The 21,955-nt window shown below is 45.7% G+C and overlaps 2 protein-coding genes across 2 annotated transcripts; one reads left to right on the top strand and one right to left on the bottom strand.

The window, feature by feature from the left end:
- Positions 1-14,396: 14,396 nt before the first annotated feature.
- Positions 14,397-19,039, bottom strand: LOC125552806. The gene is made up of 2 exons (XM_048716491.1): positions 18,287-19,039; positions 14,397-16,612 (listed from the first exon to the last, which is right to left on the bottom strand). Exon 2 carries the CDS (start codon positions 15,988-15,990, stop codon positions 15,601-15,603), a length of 390 nt encoding a protein of 129 aa, XP_048572448.1. The 5' UTR covers positions 15,991-16,612; positions 18,287-19,039; the 3' UTR covers positions 14,397-15,600.
- Positions 19,040-19,395: 356 nt separating this feature from the next.
- On the top strand, positions 19,396-21,378 carry LOC125552805. Its single transcript, XM_048716490.1, has 7 exons — positions 19,396-19,718; positions 19,808-19,844; positions 19,926-19,996; positions 20,350-20,444; positions 20,654-20,721; positions 20,796-20,906; positions 20,990-21,378. The coding sequence occupies exons 1-7, from the start codon at positions 19,535-19,537 to the stop codon at positions 21,132-21,134; spliced, it is 711 nt and encodes a 236-aa protein (XP_048572447.1). The 5' UTR covers positions 19,396-19,534; the 3' UTR covers positions 21,135-21,378.
- Positions 21,379-21,955: the final 577 nt, after the last annotated feature.

The following is a 21,955-nucleotide window of genomic DNA, read 5'->3' as shown; positions in this document are numbered from 1 at the left end:
GAAAGTGTTCCCCCTAACTGTGCACCGTTGCGACAGTTCGTTGTTTTGAAGCACCACGTGATGATCGGGTGTGATAGATTCTAACGTTCACATACAACGGGTGTAAGACAGATTTACACACGCGAAACACTTAGGTTCACTTGACGAGCCTAGCATGTACAGACATGGCCTCGGAACACAAGAGACCGAAAGGTCGAGCATGAGTCGTATGGTAGATACGATCAACATGAAGATGTTCACCGATGATGACTAGTCCGTCTCACATGATGATCGGACACGGCCTAGTTGACTCGGATCATGTAATCACTTAGATGACTAGAGGGATGTCTATCTGAGTGGGAGTTCAAAAGATGAACTTAATTATCCTGAACATAGTCAAAAGGTCTTCGCAAATTATGTCGTGGCTCGCGCTTCAGTTCTACTGTTTAGATATGTTCCTGGAGAAAATTTAGTTGAAAGTTGATAGTAGCAATTATGCGGACTAGGTCCGTAAACTGAGGATTGTCCTCATTGCTTCATAGAAGGCTTGTGTCCTTAATGCACCGCTCAGTGTGCTGAACCTCGAACGTCGTCTGTGGATGTTGCGAACATCTGACATACATATTTTAATAACTACGTGATAGTTCAGTTAAACGGTTTAGAATTGAGGCACTGAAGACGTTTTGAAACGTCGCGAAACATATGAGATGTCTCGAGGGCTGAAATTGGGATTTCAGGCTCGTGCCCACGTCAAGAGGTATAAGACCTCCGACGATTTTCTAAGCCTGCAAACTAAGGGAGAAAAGCTCAATTGTTGAGCTTGTGCTCAGATTGTCTGAGTACAACAATCATTTGAATCGAGTGGGAGTTGATCTTCCAGATGAGATAGTGATGTTTCTCCGAACTCATTACCACCAAGCTGCTAGAGCTTCGTGATGAACTATAATATATCAGGGACATATATGATGATCCTTGAGATATTCGCGATGTTTGACACCACAAAAGTAGAAATCAAGAAGGAGCATCAATTGTTGATGGTTGGTGAAACCACTAGTTTCAAGTGCTGGGGAACGTAGTAATTTCACAAAATTTCCTACGCACACGCAAGATCATGGTGATGCATATCAACGAGGGGAGAGTGTGATCTACGTACCCGGTAGATCGACAACGGAAGCGTTTGGTTGATGTAGTCGTACGTCTTCACGGCCCGACCGATCAAGCACCGAAACTACGGCACCTCCGAGTTTTAGCACACGTTCAGCTCGATGGCGATCCCCGGACTCCGATCCAGCAAAGTGTCGGGGAAGAGTTCCGTCAGCACGACGGCGTGGTGACAATCTTGATGTACTACTGCTGCAGGGTTTCGCCTAAGCACCGCTACAATATTATCGAGGTCTATGGTGGCTGGGGGCGCCGCACACGGCTAAGAATAAGATCACGTGGATCAACTTGTGTTTCTCTGGGGTGCCCCTGCCTCCGTATATAAAGGACTAAAGGGGGGGAGGCCGGCCGGCCACATAGGGCGCGCCAGGAGAGTCCTACTCCCTCTGGGAGTAGGATTCCCCCCCCCAATCCTAGTTGGAATAGGACTCGCGGAGGGGGGAAAAGAGAGAGAGGGGCCGGCCCCCTCTCCTTGTCCAATTCGGACCAAGGGAGGGGAGGGGCGCGCGGCCCACTATGGGCTGCCTCTTCTCTTTTCCACTAAGGCCCATTAAGGCCCATCTAGCTCCCCGGGGGGTTCCAGTAACCTCCCGGTACTCTGGTAAAATCCCGATTTTACCCGGAACACTTCCGATATCCAAACATAGGCTTCCAATATATCAATCTTTATGTCTCGACCATTTCGAGACTCCTCGTCATGTCCGTGATCACATCCGGGACTCCGAACAACCTTCGGTACATCAAAATGCAAAAACTTATAATATAACTGTCAACGTAACCTTAAGCGTGCGGACCCTACGGGTTCGAGAACAATGTAGACATGACCGAGACACGTCTCCGGTCAATAACCAATAGCGGGACCTGGATGCCCATATTGGCTCCTACATATTCTACGAAGATCTTTATCGGTCAGACCGCATAACAACATACGTTGTTCCCTTTGTCATCGGTATGTTACTTGCCCGAGATTCGATCGTCGGTATCCCATACCTAGTTCAATCTTGTTACTTGCAAGTCTCTTTACTCGTTCTGTAATACATCATCCCGCAACTAACTCATTAGTCGCAATGCTTGCAAGGCTTAAGTGATGTGCATTACCAAGAGGGCCCAGAGATACCTCTCCGACAATCGGAGTGACAAAACCTAATCTCGAAATACGCCAACCCAACATGTACCTTTGGAGACACCTGTAGTACTCCTTTATAATCACCCAGTTACGTTGTGACGTTTGGTAGCACCCAAAGTGTTCCTCCGGTAAACGGGAGTTGCATAATCTCATAGTTACAGGAACATGTATAAGTCATGAAGAAAGCAATAGCAATATACTAAACGGTCAAGTGCTAAGCTAACGGAATGGGTCATGTCAATCAGATCATTCACTTAATGATGTGATCCCGTTAATCAAATAACAACCTCTTGTTCATGGTTAGGAAACATAACCATCTTTGATTAACGAGCTAGTCAAGTAGAGGCATACTAGTGACACTCTGTTTGTCTATGTATTCACACATGTATTATGTTTCCGGTTAATACAATTCTAGCATGAATAATAAACATTTATCATGATATAAGGAAATAAATAATAACTTTATTATTGCCTCTAGGGCATATTTCCTTCAGTCTCCCACTTGCACTAGAGTCAATAATCTAGATTACACAGTTATGATTCTCACACCCATGGAGCTTTGGTGTTGATCATGTTTTGCTCGTGGAAGAGCCTTAGTCAACGGGTCTGCAACATTCAGATCCGTATGTATCTTGCAAATCTCTATGTCTCCCACCTGGACTAGATCCCGGATGGAATTTAAGCATCTCTTGATGTTCTTGGTTCTCTTGTGAAATCTGGATTCCTTTGCCAAGGAAATTGCACCAGTATTATCACAAAAGATTTTCATTGGACCCGATGCACTAGGTATGACACCTAGATCGGATATGAACTCCTTCATCCAGACTCCTTCATTTGCTGCTTCTGGAGCAGCTATGTACTCCGCTTCACATGTAGATCCCGCTACAATGCTTTGTTTAGAACTGCACCAACTGACAGCTCCACCGTTTAATGTAAACACGTATCCGGTTTGCGATTTAGAATCGTCCGGATCAGTGTCAAAGCTTGCATCAACGTAACCGTTTACGATTAGCTCTTTGTCACCTCCATATACGAGAAACATATCCTTAGTCCTTTTCAGGTACTTCAGGATGTTCTTGACCGCTGTCCAGTGATCCACTCCTGGATTACTTTGGTACCTCCCTGCTAGACTTATAGCAAGGCACACATCAGGTCTGGTACACAGCATTGCATACATGATAGAGCCTATGGCTGAAGCATAGGGAACATCTTTCATATTCTCTCTATCTTCTGCAGTGGTCGGGCATTGAGTCTTACTCAACTTCACACCTTGTAACACAGGCAAGAACCCTTTCTTTGCTTGATCCATTTTGAACTTCTTCAAAACTTTATCAAGGTATGTGCTTTGTGAAAGTCCAATTAAGCGTCTTGATCTATCTCTATAGATCTTAATGCCTAATATGTAAGCAGCTTCACCGAGGTCTTTCATTGAAAAACTCTTATTCAAGTATCCCTTTATGCTATCTAGAAATTCTATATCATTCCCAATTAGTAATATGTCATATACATATAATATCAGAAATGCTATAGAGCTCCCACTCACTTTCTTGTAAATACAGACTTCTCCAAAAGTCTGTATAAAACCAAATGCTTTGATCACACTATCAAAATGTTTATTCCAACTCCGAGAGGCTTGCACCAGTCCATAAATGGATCGCTGGAGCTTGCACACTTTGTTAGCTCCCTTTGGATCGAAAAAACCTTCTGGTTGCATCATATACAAGTCTTCTTCCAGAAATCCATTCAGGAATGCAGTTTTGACATCCATCTGCCAAATTTCATAATCATAAAATGCGGCAATTGCTAACATGATTCGGACAGACTTAAGCATCACTACGGGTGAGAAGGTCTCATCGTAGTCAATCCCTTGAACTTGTTGAAAACCTTTTGCGACAAGTCGAGCTTTGTAGATAGTAATATTACCGTCAGCGTCAGTCTTCTTCTTGAAGATCCATTTATTCTTAATTGCTTGCCGATCATCAGGCAAGTCAACCAAAGTCCATACTTTGTTCTCATACATGGATCCCATCTCAGATTTCACGGCTTCAAGCCACTTTGCGGAATCTGGGCTCACCATCGCTTCTTCATAGTTCGTAGGTTCATCATGATCTAGTATCATGACTTCCAGAACGGGATTACCGTACCACTCTGGGGCGGATCTTACTCTGGTTGATCTACGAGGTTCAGTAGTATCTTGTTCTGAAGTTTCATGATCATCATCATTAGCTTCCTCACTAACTGATGTAGGTGTCACAGAAATAGTTTTCTATGATGTACTACTTTCCAATAGGGGAGCAGGTACAGTTACCTCGTCAAGTTCTACTTTCCTCCCACTCACTTCTTTCGAGAAAAACTCCTTCTCTAGAAAGTTTCCAAATTTAGCAACAAAAGTCTTGCCTTCGAATCTGTGATAGAAGGTGTATCCAATAGTCTCCTTTGGATATCCTATGAAGACACATTTCTCCGATTTGGGTTCGAGCTTATCAGGTTGAAGCTTTTTCACATAAGCATCGCAGCCCCAAACTTTCAGAAACGACAACTTTGGTTTCTTGCCAAACCACAGTTCATAAGGCGTCGTCTCAACGGATTTTGATGGTGCCCTATTTAACGTGAATGCGGCCGTCTCTAGAGCGTATCCCCAAAATGATAGCGGTAAATCAGTAAGAGACATCATAGATCGCACCATATCTAGTAAAGTACGATTACGACGTTCGGACACACCATTACGCTGTGGTGTTCCGGGTGGCGTGAGTTGCGAAACTATTCCACAATTTTTCAAATGTACACCAAAGTAACTCAAATATTCTCCTCCACGATCAGATCGTAGAAACTTTATTTTCTTGTTACGATGATTTTCAACTTCACTCTGAAATTCTTTGAACTTTTCAAACGTTTCAGACTTATGTTTCATTAAGTAGATATACCCATATCTGCTTATGTCATCTGTGAAGGTGAGAAAATAACGATATCCGCCACGAGCCTCAATATTCATCGGACCACATACATCTGTATGTATGATTTCCAACAAATCTTTTGCTCTCTCCATAGCACCGGAGAACGGTGTTTTGGTCAACTTGCCCATGAGGCACGATTCGCAAGTACCAAGTGATTCGTAATCAAGTGGTTCCAAAAGTCCATCAGTATGGAGTTTCTTCATGCGCTTTACACCGATATGACCTAAACGGCAGTGCCACAAATATGTTGCACTATCATTATCAACTCTGCATCTTTTGGCTTCAACATTATGAATATGTGTGTTACTACTATCGAGATTCAATAAGAATAGACCACTCTTCAAGGGTGCATGACCATAAAAGATATTACTCATATAAATAGAACAACCATTATTCTCAGATTTAAATGAATAACCGTCTCGCATCAAACAAGATCCAGATATAATGTTCATGCTTAACGCTGGCACCAAACAACAATTATTTAGGTCTAATATTAATCCCGAAGGTAGATGTAGAGGTAGCGTGCCGACTGCGATCACATCGACTTTGGAACCGTTTCCCACGCGCATCGTCACCTCGTCCTTAGCCAATCTTCGCTTAATCCGTAGTCCCTGTTTCGAGTTGCAAATATTAGCAACAAAATCAGTATCAAATACCCAGGTGCTACTGCGAGCATTAGTAAGGTACACATCAATAACATGTATATCACATATACCTTTGTTCACCTTGCCATCCTTCTTATCCGCCAAATACTTGGGGCAGTTCCGCTTCCACTGACCAGTCTGCTTGCAGTAGAAGCACTCAGTTTCAGGCTTAGGTCCAGGTTTGGGTTTCTTCTCTTGAGTAGCAACTTGCTTGCTGTTCTTTTTGAAGTTTCCCTTCTTCTTCCCTTTGCCCCTTTTCTTGAAACTAGTGGTCTTGTTGACCATCAACACTTGATGCTCCTTCTTGATTTCTACCTCCGCAGCTTTCAGCATTGCGAAGAGCTCGGGAATAGTCTTATTCATCCCTTGCATATTATAGTTCATCATGAAGCTCTTGTAGCTTGGTGGCAGTGATTGGAGAATTCTGTCAATGACGCAATCATCTGGAAGATTAACTCCCAATTGAATCAAGTGATTATTATACCCAGACATTTTGAGTATATGCTCACTAACAGAACTGTTCTCCTCCATCTTACAGCTATAGAACTTATTGGAGACTTCATATCTCTCAATCCGGGCATTTGCTTGAAATATTAACTTCAACTCCTGGAACATCTCATATGCTCCATGACGTTCAAAACATCGTTGAAGTCCCGATTCTAAGCCGTAAAGCATGGCACACTGAACTATTGAGTAGTCATCAGCTTTGCTCTGCCAGACGTTCATAACATCTGGCGTTGCTCCACCAGCAGGCCTGGCACCCAGCGGTGCTTCCAGGACGTAATTCTTCTGTGCAGCAATGAGGATAATCCTCAAGTTACGGACCCAGTCCGTGTAATTGCTACCATCATTTTTCAACTTTGCTTTCTCAAGGAACGCATTAAAATTCAACGGAACAACAGCACGAGCCATCTATCTACAATCAAGCATAAACAAGCAAGATACTTATCAGGTACTAAGTTTCATGATAAATTTAAGCTCAGTTAATTTACTTAAAGAGCTCCCACTTAGATAGACATCCCTCTAATCCTCTAAGTGATTACGTGATCCAAATCAACTAAACCATGTCCGATCATCACGTGAGATGGAGTAGTTTCATTGGTGAACATCATTATGTTGATCATATCTACTATATGATTCACGCTCGACCTTTCGGTCTCCGTGTTCCGAGGCCATATCTGTATATGCTTGGCTCGTCAAGTATAACCTGAGTATTCCGCGTGTGCAACTGTTTTGCACCCGTTGTATTTGAACGTAGAGCCTATCACACCCGATCATCACGTGGTGTCTCAGCACGAAGAACTTTCGCAACGGTGCATACTCAGGGAGAACACTTCTTGATAATTAGTGAGAGATCATCTTATAATGCTACCGTCAATCAAAGCAAGATAAGATGCATAAAAGATAAACACCACATGCAATCAATATAAATGATATGATATGGCCATCATCATCTTGTGCTTGTGATCTCCATCTCTGAAGCACCGTCGTGATCACCATCGTCACCGGCGCGACACCTTGATCTCCATCGTAGCATCGTTGTCGTCTCGCCAAGCTTGTGCTTCCACGACTATCACTACCGCTTAGTGATAAAGTAAAGCATTACATCGCGATTGCATTGCATACAATAAAGCGACAACCATATGGCTCCTGCCAGTTGCCGATAACTCGGTTACAAAACATGATCATCTCATACAATAAAATTCAGCATCATGTCTTGACCATATCACATCACAACATGCCCTGCAAAAACAAGTTAGACGTCCTCTACTTTGTTGTTGCAAGTTTTACGTGGCTGCTACGGGCTTAAGCAAGAACTAATCTTACCTACGCATCAAGACCACAACGATAGTTTGTCAATTTGGTGCTGTTTTAACCTTCGCAAGGACCGGGCGTAGCCACACTTGGTTCAACTAAAGTTGGAGAAACTGTCACCCGCAAGCCACCTCTGTGCAAAGCACGTCGGAAGAACCGGTCTCGCGTAAGCGTACGCGTAATGTCGGTCTGGGCCGCTTCATCCAACAATACCGCCGAACCGAAGTATGACATGCTGGTAAGCAGTATGACTTATATCGCCCACAACTCACTTGTGTTCTACTCGTGCATATAACATCAACATATAAAACCTAGGCTCGGATGCCACTGTTGGGGAACGTAGTAATTTCAAAAAATTTCCTACGCACACGCAAGATCATGGTGATGCATAGCAATGAGGGGAGAGTGTGATCTACGTACCGGGTAGATCGACAACGGAAGCGTTTGGTTGATGTAGTCGTACGTCTTCACGGCCCGACCGATCAAGCACCGAAACTACGGCACCTCCGAGTTTTAGCACACGTTCAGCTCGATGACGATCCCCGGACTTCGATCCAGCAAAGTGTCGGGGAAGAGTTCCGTCAGCACGACGGCGTGGTGACGATCTTGATGTACTACTGCTGCGGGGCTTCGCCTAAGCACCGCTACAATATTATCATGGTCTATGGTGGCTAGGGGCGCCGCACACGGCTAAGAATAAGATCACGTGGATCAACTTGTGTTTCTCTAGGGTGCCCCTGCCTCCATATATAAAGGACTAAAGGGGGGAGGCCGGCCGGCCACATAGGGCGCGCCAGGAGAGTCCTACTCCCTCTGGGAGTAGGATTCCCCCCCCCCCAATCCTAGTTGGAATAGGACTCGCGGAGGGGGGAAAAGAGAGAGAGGGGCCGGCCCCCTCTCCTTGTCCAATTCGGACCAAGGGAGGGGAGGGGCGCGCGGCCCACTATGGGCTGCCTCTTCTCTTTTCCACTAAGGCCCGTTAAGGCCCATCTAGCTCCCCGGGGGGTTCCGGTAACCTCCCGGTACTCCGGTAAAATCCCGATTTTACCCGGAACACTTCCGATATCCAAAAATAGGCTTCCAATATATCAATCTTTATGTCTCGACCATTTCGAGACTCCTCGTCATGTCCGTGATCACATCCGGGACTCCGAACAACCTTCGGTACATCAAAATGCATAAACTTATAATATAACTGTCATCGTAACCTTAAGCGTGCGGACCCTACGGGTTCGAGAACAATGTAGACATGACCGAGACACGTCTCCGGTCAATAACCAATAGCGGGACCTGGATGCCCATATTTGCTCCTACATATTCTACGAAGATCTTTATCGGTCAGACCGCATAACAACATACGATGTTCCATTTGTCATCGGTATGTTACTTGCCCGAGATTCGATCGTCGGTATCCCATACCTAGTTCAATCTCGTCACTTGCAAGTCTCTTTACTCGTTTTGTAATACATCATCCCGCAACTAACTCATTAGTCGCAATGCTTGCAAGGCTTAAGTGATGTGCATTACCGAGAGGGCCCAGAGATACCTCTCTGACAATCGGAGTGACAAAACCTAATCTCGAAATACGCCTACGCCAACCCAACATTGGTAGATGAGAAGGCTGGCAAGGTCGATAGAAGTATATTGGATATACATTGTGTTAATGTGTACTTTACTAGTACTCCTAGTAGCACCATGGTATTAGATACCGGTTCGGTTGCTAAATGTTAGTGAACTCGAAATAAAAGGCTGCGGAGTGAACGGAGACTAGCTAAAGGTGAGCTGGCAATATGTGTTGGAAGTTTTTCCAAGCTTGATGTGATTAAGCATCGCACGCTCCCTCTACCATCGAGATTGGTGTTTGCGTTGAGCATAGACATGATTGGATTATGTCTATCGCAATACGGTTATTCATTTAAGGAGAATAATGGTTACTCTGTTTATTTGAATAATACCTGCAATGGTCTTGCACCTAAAATGAATGGTTTATTGAATCTTGATCGTAGTGATACACATGTTCATGCCAAAAGATATAAGATAGTAATGATAGTACCACCTACTTATGGCACTGCCACGTAAGTCATATCGGTATAAACCGCATGAAGAAGCTCCATGTTGATGGATCTTTGGGCTCACTCGTTTTGAAAAGTTTGAGACATGCGAACCATGTCTATTGGTGTATATGCATGAAGAAACTCCATGCAAATGGACCGTTTGGACTCACTTGATTTTGAATCACTTGAGACATGCAACATGGGCAAGATGACTGAAAGCCTCGTTTTCAGTAAAATGAAACTAGAAAGCAACTTGTTGGAAGTAATACATTTTGATGTGTGCAGTCCAATGAGTGCTGAGGCGTGTAGTGGATATCGTTATGTTCTTACTTCACAGATGATTTGAGTAGATGTTGAGTATATTTACTTGATGAATCACGAGTCTGAATTATTGAAAGGTTCAAGTAATTTCAGGGTGAAGTTGAAAGATCGTCGTGACAAGAGGATAAAATATCTATGATATGATCATAGAGATGAATATCTGAATTACGAGTTTGGCACAGAATTAAGACATTATGGAAATTGTTTCACAACTAGTATAGCCTGAAACACCATAGTGTGATGGTGTGTCCGAACATCATAACTGCACCCTATAGGATATGATGCATACCATGATGTCTCTTATCGAATTACCACCATAGTTTATGGGTTAGGCATTAGAGACAACCACATTCACTTTAAATAGGGCACCACGTAATTTCGATGAAATGACACCGTATGAACTATGGTTTAGAGAAACCTAAGCTATCGTTTCTTAAAAGTTTGGGGCTGCGACGCTTATGTGAAAAAGTTTCAGGCTGATAAGCTCGAACCCAAAGCGGATAAATGCATCTTCATAGGACACCTAAAACAGTTGGGTATACCTCCTGTCTTAGATCCGAAAGCAATAAGGGATTGTTTGTAGAATCGGGTCCTTTCTCGAGGAAAAGTTTCTCTCGAAAGAATTGAGTGGGAGGATGGTGGAGACTTGATGAGGTTATTGAACCGTCTCTTCAACTAGTGTGTGGCAGGGCACAGGGAGTTGTTCCTGTGGCACCTACACCAATTGAAGTGGAAGCTTATGATAGTGATCATGAAACTTCAGATCAAGTCACTACCAAACCTCGTGGGATGACAAGGATGCATACTACTTCAGAGTGGTACGTAATCCTGTCTTGGAAGTCATGTTGCTAGACAACAATGAACCTACGAGCTATGGAGAAGCGATGGTGGGCCTAGATTCCAAAATGGCTCAAGGCCATATAATCCGAGAGAGGATCCATATATGAAAACAAAGTGTAGACTTTGGAAGAACTACTTGATGATCGTAAGGCTGTTAGGTACATATGGATTTTAGAAGGAAGACGGACAATGATGGTAAGTATCACCATTAAGAAAGCTCGACTTGTCGTTAAGATGTTTTCCGACAAGTTCAAGGAGTTGATTACGATGAGACTTTCTCACTCGTAGCGATGCTAAGAGTCTGTTGGAATTATATTAGCGATTACTGCATTATTCATGAAATCTTGCAGATAGGATGTCAAAACATTGTTTCCTCGATGATTTTCTTGAGGAAAGGTTGTATGTGATACAACCGGAAGGTTTTGTCAATCCTGAAAGATGCTAACAAGTATGCAAAGCTCCAGCAATCCTTCTAAGGACTGGAGTAAGCATCTCGGAGTTGGAATGTATGCTTTGATGAGATGATCAAAGTTTTTGGGTGTATACAAAGTTTATGAGAAACTTGTATTTCCAAAGAAGTGAGTAGGAGCACTATAGAATTTCTGATGAGTATATGTTGTTGATCAGAAATGACGTAGAATTTCTAGAAAGCATATAGGGTTATTTGGAAAGTGTTTTTCAATGGAAAGCCTGGATTAAGCTACTTGAACATTGAGCATCAAGATCTATAAGGATAGATCAAAACGCTTAATGGTACTTTCAAATGAGCACATACCTTGACATGATCTTGAAGGTGTTCAAGATGGATCAGTCAAAGAAGGAGTTCTTGCCTGAGTTGTAAGGTATGAAGCTAAGACTTAAAGCTCGACCACGACAGAAGAAAGAGGAAGGACGAAGGTCGTCCCCTATGCTTTTGTCATAGGCTCCATACGGTATGCCATGCTGAGTACCACACCTGATGTGTGCCTTGCCACATATTTGGCAAGAGGGTACAAAGGTGATCTAGGAGTAGATCACCAGATAGCGGTCTAAATTATCCTTAGAGGAATAAGGATATGTTTCTCGGTTATGGAGGTGATAAAGAGTTCGACATAAAGAGTTACGTCGATGCAAGCTTAACACCTATCCGGATAGCTCTGAGTAGAGATACCGGATACGCATAATGGAGCAAAAATTTAGAAAAGCTCCAAGTAGAACAGTTATTTGAAATGGCTCCAAATGTAGAGTAGTAGTTGCATCTACAAGATGACATAGAAATTTGCGAAGTACATACGGATCTGAATGCTGCAGACCCGTTGACTGGAACCTCTCTCACAAGCATAACATGATCAAACCCAGAACTCTTTGGGTGTTAGTCACATGGGGATGTGACCTTGAGTGTTAATCACATATCGATGTGAACTGGATTATTGACTCTAGTGCAAGTGGGAGACTGTTGGAAATATGCCCTAGAGGCAATAATAAATTGGTTATTATTATATTTCCTTGTTCATGATAATCGTTTATTATCCATGCTAGAATTGTATTAATAGGAAACTCAGATACATGTGTGGATACATAGACAACACCATGTCCCTAGTAAGCCTCTAGTTGACTAGCTCGTTGATCAATAGATGGTTACGGTTTCCTGGCCATGAACATTGGATGTCGTTGATAACGGGATCACATTATTAGGAGAATGATGCGATGGACAAGACCCAATCCTAAGCCTAGCACAAGATCGTGTAGTTCGTATGCTAAAGCTTTTCTAATGTCAAGTATCATTTCCTTAGACCATGAGATTGTGCAACTCCTGGATACCGTAGGAGTGCTTTGGGTGTGCCAAACGTCACAACGTAAGTGGGTGGCTATAAAGGTACACTACAGGTATCTCCGAAAGTGTCTGTTGGGTTGGCACGAATTGAGACTGGGATTTGTCACTCCGTGTAAACAGAGAGGTATCTCTGGGCCCACTCGGTAGGACATCATCATAATGTGCACAATGTGATCAAGGAGTTGATCACGGGATGATGTGTTACAGAACGAGTAAAGAGACTTGCCGGTAACGAGATTGAACAAGGTATCGGGATACCGACGATCGAATCTCGGGCAAGTATCATACCGCTAGACAAAGGGAATTGTATACGGGATTGATTAAGTCCTTGACATCGTGGTTCATCCGATGAGATCATCGTGGAACATGTGGGAGCCAAAATGGGTATCCAGATCCCGTTGTTGGTTATTGACCGGAGAGTTATCTCGGTCAGTCTGCATGGTTTCCGAACCCGTAGGGTCTACACACTTAAGGTTCGATGACGCTAGGGTTATAAGGAATAGATATACGTGGTTACCGAATGTTGTTCGGAGTCCCGGAGATCTCGGACGTCACGAGGAGTTCCGGAATGGTCCGGAGGTAATGATGGGCTTAACATACAAAAACCTTCATAGGAAAACCATTCTTCCTTCTGACAAGTACCCCTATGTGCCTACAAGACACAAAAACTTACACACACACACACACACACTTGTTCCTCCTATGCCCCAAAACAAAAGCTATATGGCGCGCCCTTGGCATGAGGCAAAAAACTGCAACGACATCAAGCTCATCTGGAAGATCAATTTTTCACAACTTCTACCTTACTGCAACATTTCATGACATTGCTGATCCTTTGAAAGATTTGGGACGCCAGGAACTTAGCGCCGGTTGATGTACTCCCTAGTGTAATCTTTGACCTAATCCTATGACCACATCACCTAAAAACACATGAGCAGAGAAGTGATGCAGGTCCGTGGCGGAAGTGGATCCTCTAACATCCTCAAGGGATGTCACGAAGCTACAGTGAAATGTGTGTGTAAAACGAAGAAGGGATGCTAGGGTACCGTAGCATGTACAAAAATATGTGTACAAGATTTACTGTAGCATGTACAAAAATAAATCAAAAATAATTTTATTGCACCATGATTTTATTTGTACGTAATTTTTTAAATATATACAGTATATTTGTAATTTGCAAATTAATTACAATCATTTTAGGCTTAACCATATGGATATGAAGGAGGGATGTCACGGTTACTGTAGCTTATGTGACATCCCTTGAGGATGTTAGAGGATCCGGTTCCATCCGTGGCATGACTTTTCCTCACGATAAACGCTTGCTCTGTAAAAGAAACCTTTACTCTAAATGAAAAATCAGGTGGGAAACTCCCCACCCCCTCATGTGACGTTTAGAAAAAAACCACTTCAAAGGTCATGCAAAGGGAGCCCGCTTGAGAGATCTTGATTATCTGGCATACCAGATAAACCTTAAATTTTGTACAACAACCCTAGTTTAAGGTTTAAGGGAGGACTACGGAGAAAGCAATCCACGCCATGCCTATGCTCAAGCGAGCGACCCTCACCAAGTACTAATATTTGTTCATTGTTTATGTATAATAATTTTACTTCAGCAAATATATATATTCCTCGTATGTGCATGTAGTATATGCCTGTTTTCCGTTCCCGTACCACGTTCAAAATCCAAAATAATCCGGGATTCGAACCCAAAAAGAACAATAGAATATTATACGATATGAGCATTGCCCATTCGGGTCCGACCTGGTTTCACCCTACCACCATTTGCATATATATTATGTAACGCAGCTCGCATGGAGCGACATTTTCTTTCGCAAAAAATAAAATAAAATGGAGCGACATTTCCTTCCACACGCACCTCATGAAGCCAACCCGAACCCTTGAATTTGGTCGTTTCTACGTCGCCGGTGGCGATCTCTGCAGCCTTGAGCATCTCCAGCCGTTGGCCCTTCAGACGGTGATTTTACGCGTCCCCGGGGGGCGAGCCGGCGCTAAAATCGGTGCTGGGGCGAGCGGGTTCCCAGCCGCTCGCCCCAGATGTGTTTTTATTTTATTTTAAAAAATCTGAATTCGGCAAAGTTCGGCTAAATTCGGCAAATCTGATATTAATATTCAACATGTTCAACGTTACATAAATTATTAAAAAAAGACATCTACGGGCGCGAAGAAGTCGCTGAGCGCGGCGAAGTCGCCGACGTCGCCGCCGTCCTCATCGTCGTCGCCAGCCTTCTCCTTCTTGACGGCGTGGCCCCCCTGCTGGACTCCTGCCCGATGTCTCCAAGGTGGACCGGTGGTGGCGGCGGCGCGTCGTCGTCGTCGCTGTCGTCGAGGACGACGACGCCTCCCTCGTCCCGGCCACGACGCCGAGCTTCAAACCGCTCGTAGGCGGCGCGCTGGCGCTCCAGCTCCAGCTACGCCCAGTCATCGCGCGCCCATTTGAGGGCCACCGCGTCGTCGAGCTCCTCCTTGACGCCGCCGGCGAGCCCGGGCTCCGTCTTCACGACGGGGAGCTTCGGCTCCGTCTTGACGGCGGCGTGCCCCGACTCCATCTTTGGCTTGACGAAGCACAGAGGAGCCGAGGAGGGGACGCGTCTACCACCCTCGTTGTTGACGATGTCGACGCTGCGAGTGCGCCGGCCGAGCGGCGTCTTCGCGGCGGGCTTGGCCTTGACGTCGAACAACGCGGCGAGCGGGAAGAGTGGGAGGAGGAGCGGGACGACGAGGAAGAAGAGGAACCGATCCTCCTGGGCGCCCAAGGCCCGGCGCTCCAGCGGGGGGGGGGGGCGGCCGTCGCGACAGGGTATGCCAGCAGCGGGTTATTGCCGCCCTCGAGGTACTACAGCACTTCGTGGAGCGTGCGGCCCGGGACGCCCCACTAGACGCGGCGGTCGTCGCTGTTCTTGACACCGCCGACCACCGGCACCCCGTTCGTGGACGCCAGCTGCTGCGCTTGCCGTCGCTGGAAGTAGTCCGCCCACGACGCGTGGTTGTCGGCAGCGTACTGGAAAAGGGCGCACTGTTCCTCTGTTAGGGACGCCCGCACGCGGTCGACCTCGGCAGCGAAGACGCCGGGGCGCGCGTCGACGTCAGGCACCGGGGGGATGGGGCCGCCGCCGTTGCTGAGCCTCCACCCCGTCGGCCCGGCGCGCATGTTCGACGGCGTCGAGATGTTGGCCTCGAAAAGCAGCCATGCCTCCCGCTTCTGGAGCGAGCGGTGGTCGAAGTCGTTGGCCGCCGCGGCATCGCCTGGAAAGCGTTCGGCCATCGCCGGGGAAGGGGAGGACGGGGGAGCCCGGCGACGCGGACGGTAGAGAGCAGAGACGAGGGAGCTCGACGGCTGGTTTGGGCTCAGGCCAGTGTGGCCAGCGGCGAGGGAGAGCGACGGATTTTATAGCCCGCGCTGTGTGTACGCGTGGCGGGAGGGGAGACGTCGCCGCGCCACCCGTGAGGAATTAATGGTAAGGCTGACCGGCGGCAGCCTCGCCATTGATTCCCCGCGGGAAACCGAGGCGCTCTGAGGAAAACGAGGCGCCGTCTCACTGACGCGGCTAGCCGCGGTTCTTTCGCGCCAAAAACGCTCGCCCCGGTGTCCCCGGACGCCCCCCAGCGCGTCGGGTTCGGCTTGAATACGCCGACGTCAATTTTGGTCTAAGCTGGCGAAAACAGGCTCCTGAGAAGGCAACTTGACCGTTTTTTAGACGTCAATGCGGGAAAAACGTCTGAAAAAAACCTGTTAGGAGTGCGGCTAGAGACGCGACTGTTCCATCTGGGACCATCCCATACCGAACGCTTCGTTCGGGACGGGAGGGGCATCCACCGAACGACTCGTTCGGGAGGAGAACGCCCCAGCACGAACGCCCCACCATCGGAACCTACAGGCCTTTTACCTGTGAAAAGGAAAACAAAAAGTAAAGCCCATATTAAGTTACAACTAGTAAAAAAAGCCCAGTTTTTTCTGTGATTACTAATAAACAATGGTCTATTGCACCAAAATATTGTCATGGAATTTTGCCATTCTATGAAAAAACTATCATGTTTAAGTTTATGTTTTCAAAAATAACAAGAAAAAAGGAATAAATCGTTGCATCTGTACAGTATGAAAAAATTGCCATCACTACAAAGTTTACAAAAAAATGCAAAAGTTGCCATGAAGTGATATGATGAAAAAAGCTATCTCTAGACACATAGAAAATTTTCGGAAAAAATGGAGAAAACATCTTAAGTTGTATTGATATTCTACCTGTAATCCCGATGGCAAAAACAAATTTGAAAGAACAAACTTGCCATGTTCTCAAACTAATTTGTAATGCCCATGACAAACATTCTTAAGATGGACATGGCAAAAAGACACAACGAACCATGGCAAAAAATGAATTTAGTTACCATGGGAAAAGACACATCTATAAACAATACTTATTTTAGTTGCCATGGCAAATTTGCCATGTTTTTAAACATCTACAAACATTGCCACGTTTTTGAACAACTTTAGTTGCAATGGCAAGTTGGAATGTTTGTGAACATGTTAATTTAAAGAAGTTTGTCATGTTTTTTTAACAAACTTAATTAAAATAATACCATGTTTTTGCACATATTAAAGTTTGCCATGGCAAGTTTGCCATGTTTTTTAATATTTTAAAATGCCATGTCAAATTTGTCATATTTTTGAACATCTACAAAAGGTTGCCATGTTTTTGAACATCGTAAGTTGCCATGTTTTTGAACAACTATAAGTTTACCATGGCAAGTTTACATGTTTTTGAACATGTTAATTATAGAAGTTTGCCATGGCATAAAATGGAGTTAAATTTGCCATGCCAAAAATGGTGTGAAATTTTCCATGGCAAAGAAGTAGTACTTTTGCCATGGAAAATAAATTAAGAAATGCCATGGCTACGCAAGTATATTTAAGATGCTACATAATAAAATTTGCCATGTTCTATAAATTTAGATTTTCCATAATATTTGAATTATAATTGCCATGCTCTTTACAATAAATTTGTCATGGCGACTTAAACTGAAAATTGCCATGGCAACTTAACCTAAAATTTACCATGCGAAAAATAAAAATATTTTTGTCATGCCAAAAAATGGAGTTAAATTTACCATGGCAAAAATGGAGTGAAACTGCCACGTCAATAAACAGATTAATTTTTTCCATGGCAAAAATGGAGTACTTTTGCCATGGAAACAAATTAAAAATGCCATGGCTACGCAAGTATATTTCCGTGCTACGTAGTTAAATTTGCCATGTTCTGAAAATGTATATTTGCCATCATATTTCAAACAAAAATTGCCATGCTATTTACAATAAATTTGCCATGGCGACTTAAACTAAAAATTGTCATGGCAACTTAAACTAAAATTTGCCGTGTGACTATTACAAAGATTTCTAAAAATTGCCGTGATGACGTGTGAACTATTACACAGATTTGTGAAAATTGCCGTGATGATGTGAACTCAGTACTCGTAGCAACTTAATCCAATCACCAAAAGCAAAAACACTACATATGATCTAGAGGGAAGAAGAGAAGCAATCACAAAAAAGGAGATAGCATGCATACCACGGGAGCAGCAAACTGCTCCTACTCACTCGACTGGCGGGGGAAATGGAAGAGGAAGCAGCCGACCTCCCCAGATCCTGTCCAAGCACGCGCCGTGGGAAAAATGGAAGAGGAAGCCCCCGACCTAAGCGAGCACCAGCGACTCCTCCGGCGGAGGGCATTGGCCCATGGACAACCGTCAGCTGTCGATGTAGGACGCGCCGCTTGAGGGCATCGCCGCCGCTTACCTCTACCCCCCTGCCGTTGCTCTGGCCCTGGGCATGAGGGCGTCATTGACCGACGGAGGCCACGGCGCGCATTCCCAGCGAGCCTATCTGTCGGCTGCTCCTCGTGCGCTCCCCGATGAGCGGCTCTTCCGGCGAGCCTCCCTGTGGCGGGACACCGCGCATGTTGCCGGGCCACCGCAAGGCTGCTCGGAGGCGGCTGGATGAGGCTGCCGAGCCCCAGCTCGAGGCTCAACGCCGGTGGAGTTTGGGAGGCGCAACGCCGACGAGGACAACGCAGCTCGCCCCATCTCGGCCGCACAATGTCCCGATGTTGGATCTGGTAGAGTTCCTCCCCGCCGCTGCCCACCTCGTCACCGACACTTGGTGCTCTTCCTCCGTGCTGCGTAGTGAGGAAAGGGGATGGGAATGGAGGTTTGCTTGGGAGTGTGTGGTGGGTGAGGAGAGAAAATGGATAAGGCAGCGGCGTGAGGACGATGGAAATGTTCGGGGCAGCCACCTCCTTTTCCGAACGAAAGGAATCGATGACATGGCTGCTTTGACATGCTTTAGGATCAGTGCTGACATCCTACGATCGAAAGGTCGTTCGGGGCGAGAGCGTAAAAGTTGGACGTTGGGAAGTTATTGATACCGTAAACAAAAACTTCCCTATCCGTTTCGTGGCACTGGTTTATCATCCTCGCCCATGCTTCTTCGGACGACGTCGCACTCATGCCATAACCAGCGATCGCAGTGCCGGCGACAAGGCAGAGCCCACGTACGTACAAGGAGGGTGGCGAGTGGCGACCAGTCACTCGGTCCCGGCCTCCTGGTGGCGACGGATAGCCCACGTAACGTGCAACATCACCGAGCGCGTCCACCAGTTGCCCGACCCGAACCGAACGATTTGCTCGTACGCAGCCCCGCCCGTGGGCACGCCGAGCCAACCACAGCCGCACCCCCTCCCTCCCCCGCCTCGCGTCCGTCGCGGCAGCCAGCAAAGAGCTCCCCCCAGTCCCCCGCCGAGAGCTCCCTGCCCCCAAAAATGCCCTCCGCCTCGCTCCTCCCCGCCACCTCCGCCGGGGCGCAGCTCTGCCCCACCCTAGCAACGCCCCGCGGCCGGCGCCGATGCTGCCGCGTCACGGCCGCCTCCGTCCCACCGCCTTCCGTCGGCCGCCGCGCCGTCTCCCTCGCCGGCGTCGCCGCCTGGCTCGCCACCACCGCCGGCCGTAAGCATTCTACAGTATTTCTTCGGGCACTTCGCGCGTGCTCGGTGTGCGATGTGAGTGACCAATTTGCCGTGTCACCGATGTTGCAGGGGCAGAAGCCAGTCCGTTCGACAACTACGTCAAGAAGTGCTAATCCGTCTCCCCATTTGGTTTGCGTTAACACCACCTTGAGGCTTCGTGCTGACATTCAATTGCTGCTGCTGCTAGGAAGAAGCTGGAGCCACTGGAGACGTACGTCCCGGCCGTGCTGCTGACCCAAGACCAGTTCAGGGATCTAGGTGAGGGTGATTTACAGTTGATAAATTTGGTACCCAAAGCACCGACTTGATCGGCACACTGGCTGTCCTGATTGAACATGTGCAAGAAAGTTATTCCAATTGCAAGTGCACGACTGTTTGAGCAACAATTAGCAGCTGGGTTCTTCATCTGCAACCGTACGGAATCAGTGTCAAATGTACAGTTTCGTTCAGAATTCTTTTGCAGGTCTACCACACATTATTGAATTATTATGTGCTTCTTCCAATGGAAATGGTCCTTTGAAACAAGCAGCATACAATTGCTAAGTACAACTCAATTATCTTAGATTCTACCTTTGTCAGATGGTTTTTAACCTTCATATGCTTCATTACAGAGAAATCCTTGGAATTCGAGAAGCCAAGGTTTGATGAGAGTAGATCATTGCTTCGCTCTGGTCCAGCATCATCTCTACGTATCAATATTCGGGCAGTAAGTCAATGATTTGGTGAATGTTAGCACATTACTAGCGCATTCATGTTTTTATGAATAGCTAGCCCTTCTACTTCTCAAGCTTCAGGTGTCCTAGGTCTTGAAATTTTATTGTTAGGCCATAGCATTATAGAGTATCCATATTTCGTAATTATGATTCCTTTATCTCTATCTATGGATACTGAAACTGTGTCGTAAACTTAATGTAGGTGGCACAATATGCTTCCAGTAATGGCCAAGGCAAAACTGCCTCTGATGCAGTGGATGAATGCTTACGGTAAATGACGCCCTTTTTAGAAGTACTTGCTTGTTTGACGAATGTATTGAGCTGTTATGCATGCTGTTTCCTAGAGCGTTGGAAGATCTCGACTCGCTGCTACTAAAGGCTTCACGGAAAGACTCGTCAGCATCTGTTGAAGTCATGAGGAGCAAAATCGCTGTAGCCCTTGGAGCACTGGACAAGTATTACCAAATGCAATATCTTTATCCATCTTGAAAGCAAAAGGAGTCATTACTCATACTTCTTTGTATTCCTGTCATTTCAGCCTCCTGCAAACCGTGCCGTCAGCCGTTATGGATAAAGGAAAGGCGATTGCTGATGCATACAGGACCCCTTCAGATGGTTATTATGAAGAGGGTAATGGCGCAGAGTTGGATCCCAGCCTGAAACAGCTGCAGGACATTCTATAATGCTGAATCTTGCTGAGGTTAACGCATCTTGTACTATTAAATTTCATCAGTATGATTAAATTGCAGAGTGGGACCAAGAATTTCGTAGCAGAACAATTACCTGTGGCAGTACTTCTAGAGTATATAGTATTACTTTTCATTATAGTAAACTGTACATCAGAACCCCTTTTTTCTAATGTTCTATACCTGACTGTCTGTATAAATTGAACGGAAGTTTGAGCATAATCCTAATTCTGGAGAACTATATAGGCTCCTAGTATGAAACCATCACCCAAATATTGTAACGTGGAGATGACACTGCACAACAGTGCACTAGTGATCTGCACTCGCTGTAACTTGCATTCTCAAATTCCAAGCATTTATTTGCAATTTCCAATGGAGAGAACATAAGTGGATCTCAGAAGAAGGTTACATGCCATAGGGTCAACAAACTAATCTGATCATAACAGTTAATTTACAAGACCATATCGCACAGTTTGACCAACAGATCAATCGAAGTAACAAACACGAAAAAGCCCATTGTCAACTGCGTCAACACATAAACATTCTCCAAATTAAGCACACATTAACCAACAGAGAAACCAAGAGCAGGAGGGATAGAATTCCTGAGTAACCACATAAGAAAGAAGGAAGAACCACCGGTCTGTTGTCTATCGCCGCGTCGATGTACTTGGGGAAGGTGCATCGACAGTAGGTTGTGATGCAGCGGCGTCCTTGGTCGGAGAACGGCGCCACTGCCTCCACAGCCGCACGTTTAATGTCAATGGCGATGACGCAGGCCTTGTCATCTTCATCGTTCACCCTGGCCATCATGTAAACGA

This window comes from Triticum urartu, chromosome 4, assembly GCF_003073215.2.
Source record: "Triticum urartu cultivar G1812 chromosome 4, Tu2.1, whole genome shotgun sequence".
Classification (NCBI taxonomy): Eukaryota; Viridiplantae; Streptophyta; class Magnoliopsida; order Poales; family Poaceae; genus Triticum; species Triticum urartu.
This window is presented reverse-complemented; position numbering and strand designations above follow the sequence as displayed.

What these genes read in the sequence shown, in the direction of transcription:
- LOC125552806 (XM_048716491.1), bottom strand. Translation starts at nt 15,990, where the DNA reads ATGGCCGAACGCTTTCCAGGCGATGCCGCGGCGGCCAACGACTTCGAC.
- LOC125552805 (XM_048716490.1), top strand. Translation starts at nt 19,535, where the DNA reads ATGCCCTCCGCCTCGCTCCTCCCCGCCACCTCCGCCGGGGCGCAGCTC. An exon ending in GCTCGCCACCACCGCCGGCC is followed by an intron (nt 19,719 to 19,807) that starts GTAAGCATTCTA and finishes CCGATGTTGCAG; the next exon opens with GGGCAGAAGCCAGTCCGTTC. An exon ending in TTCGACAACTACGTCAAGAA is followed by an intron (nt 19,845 to 19,925) that starts GTGCTAATCCGT and finishes TGCTGCTGCTAG; the next exon opens with GAAGAAGCTGGAGCCACTGG.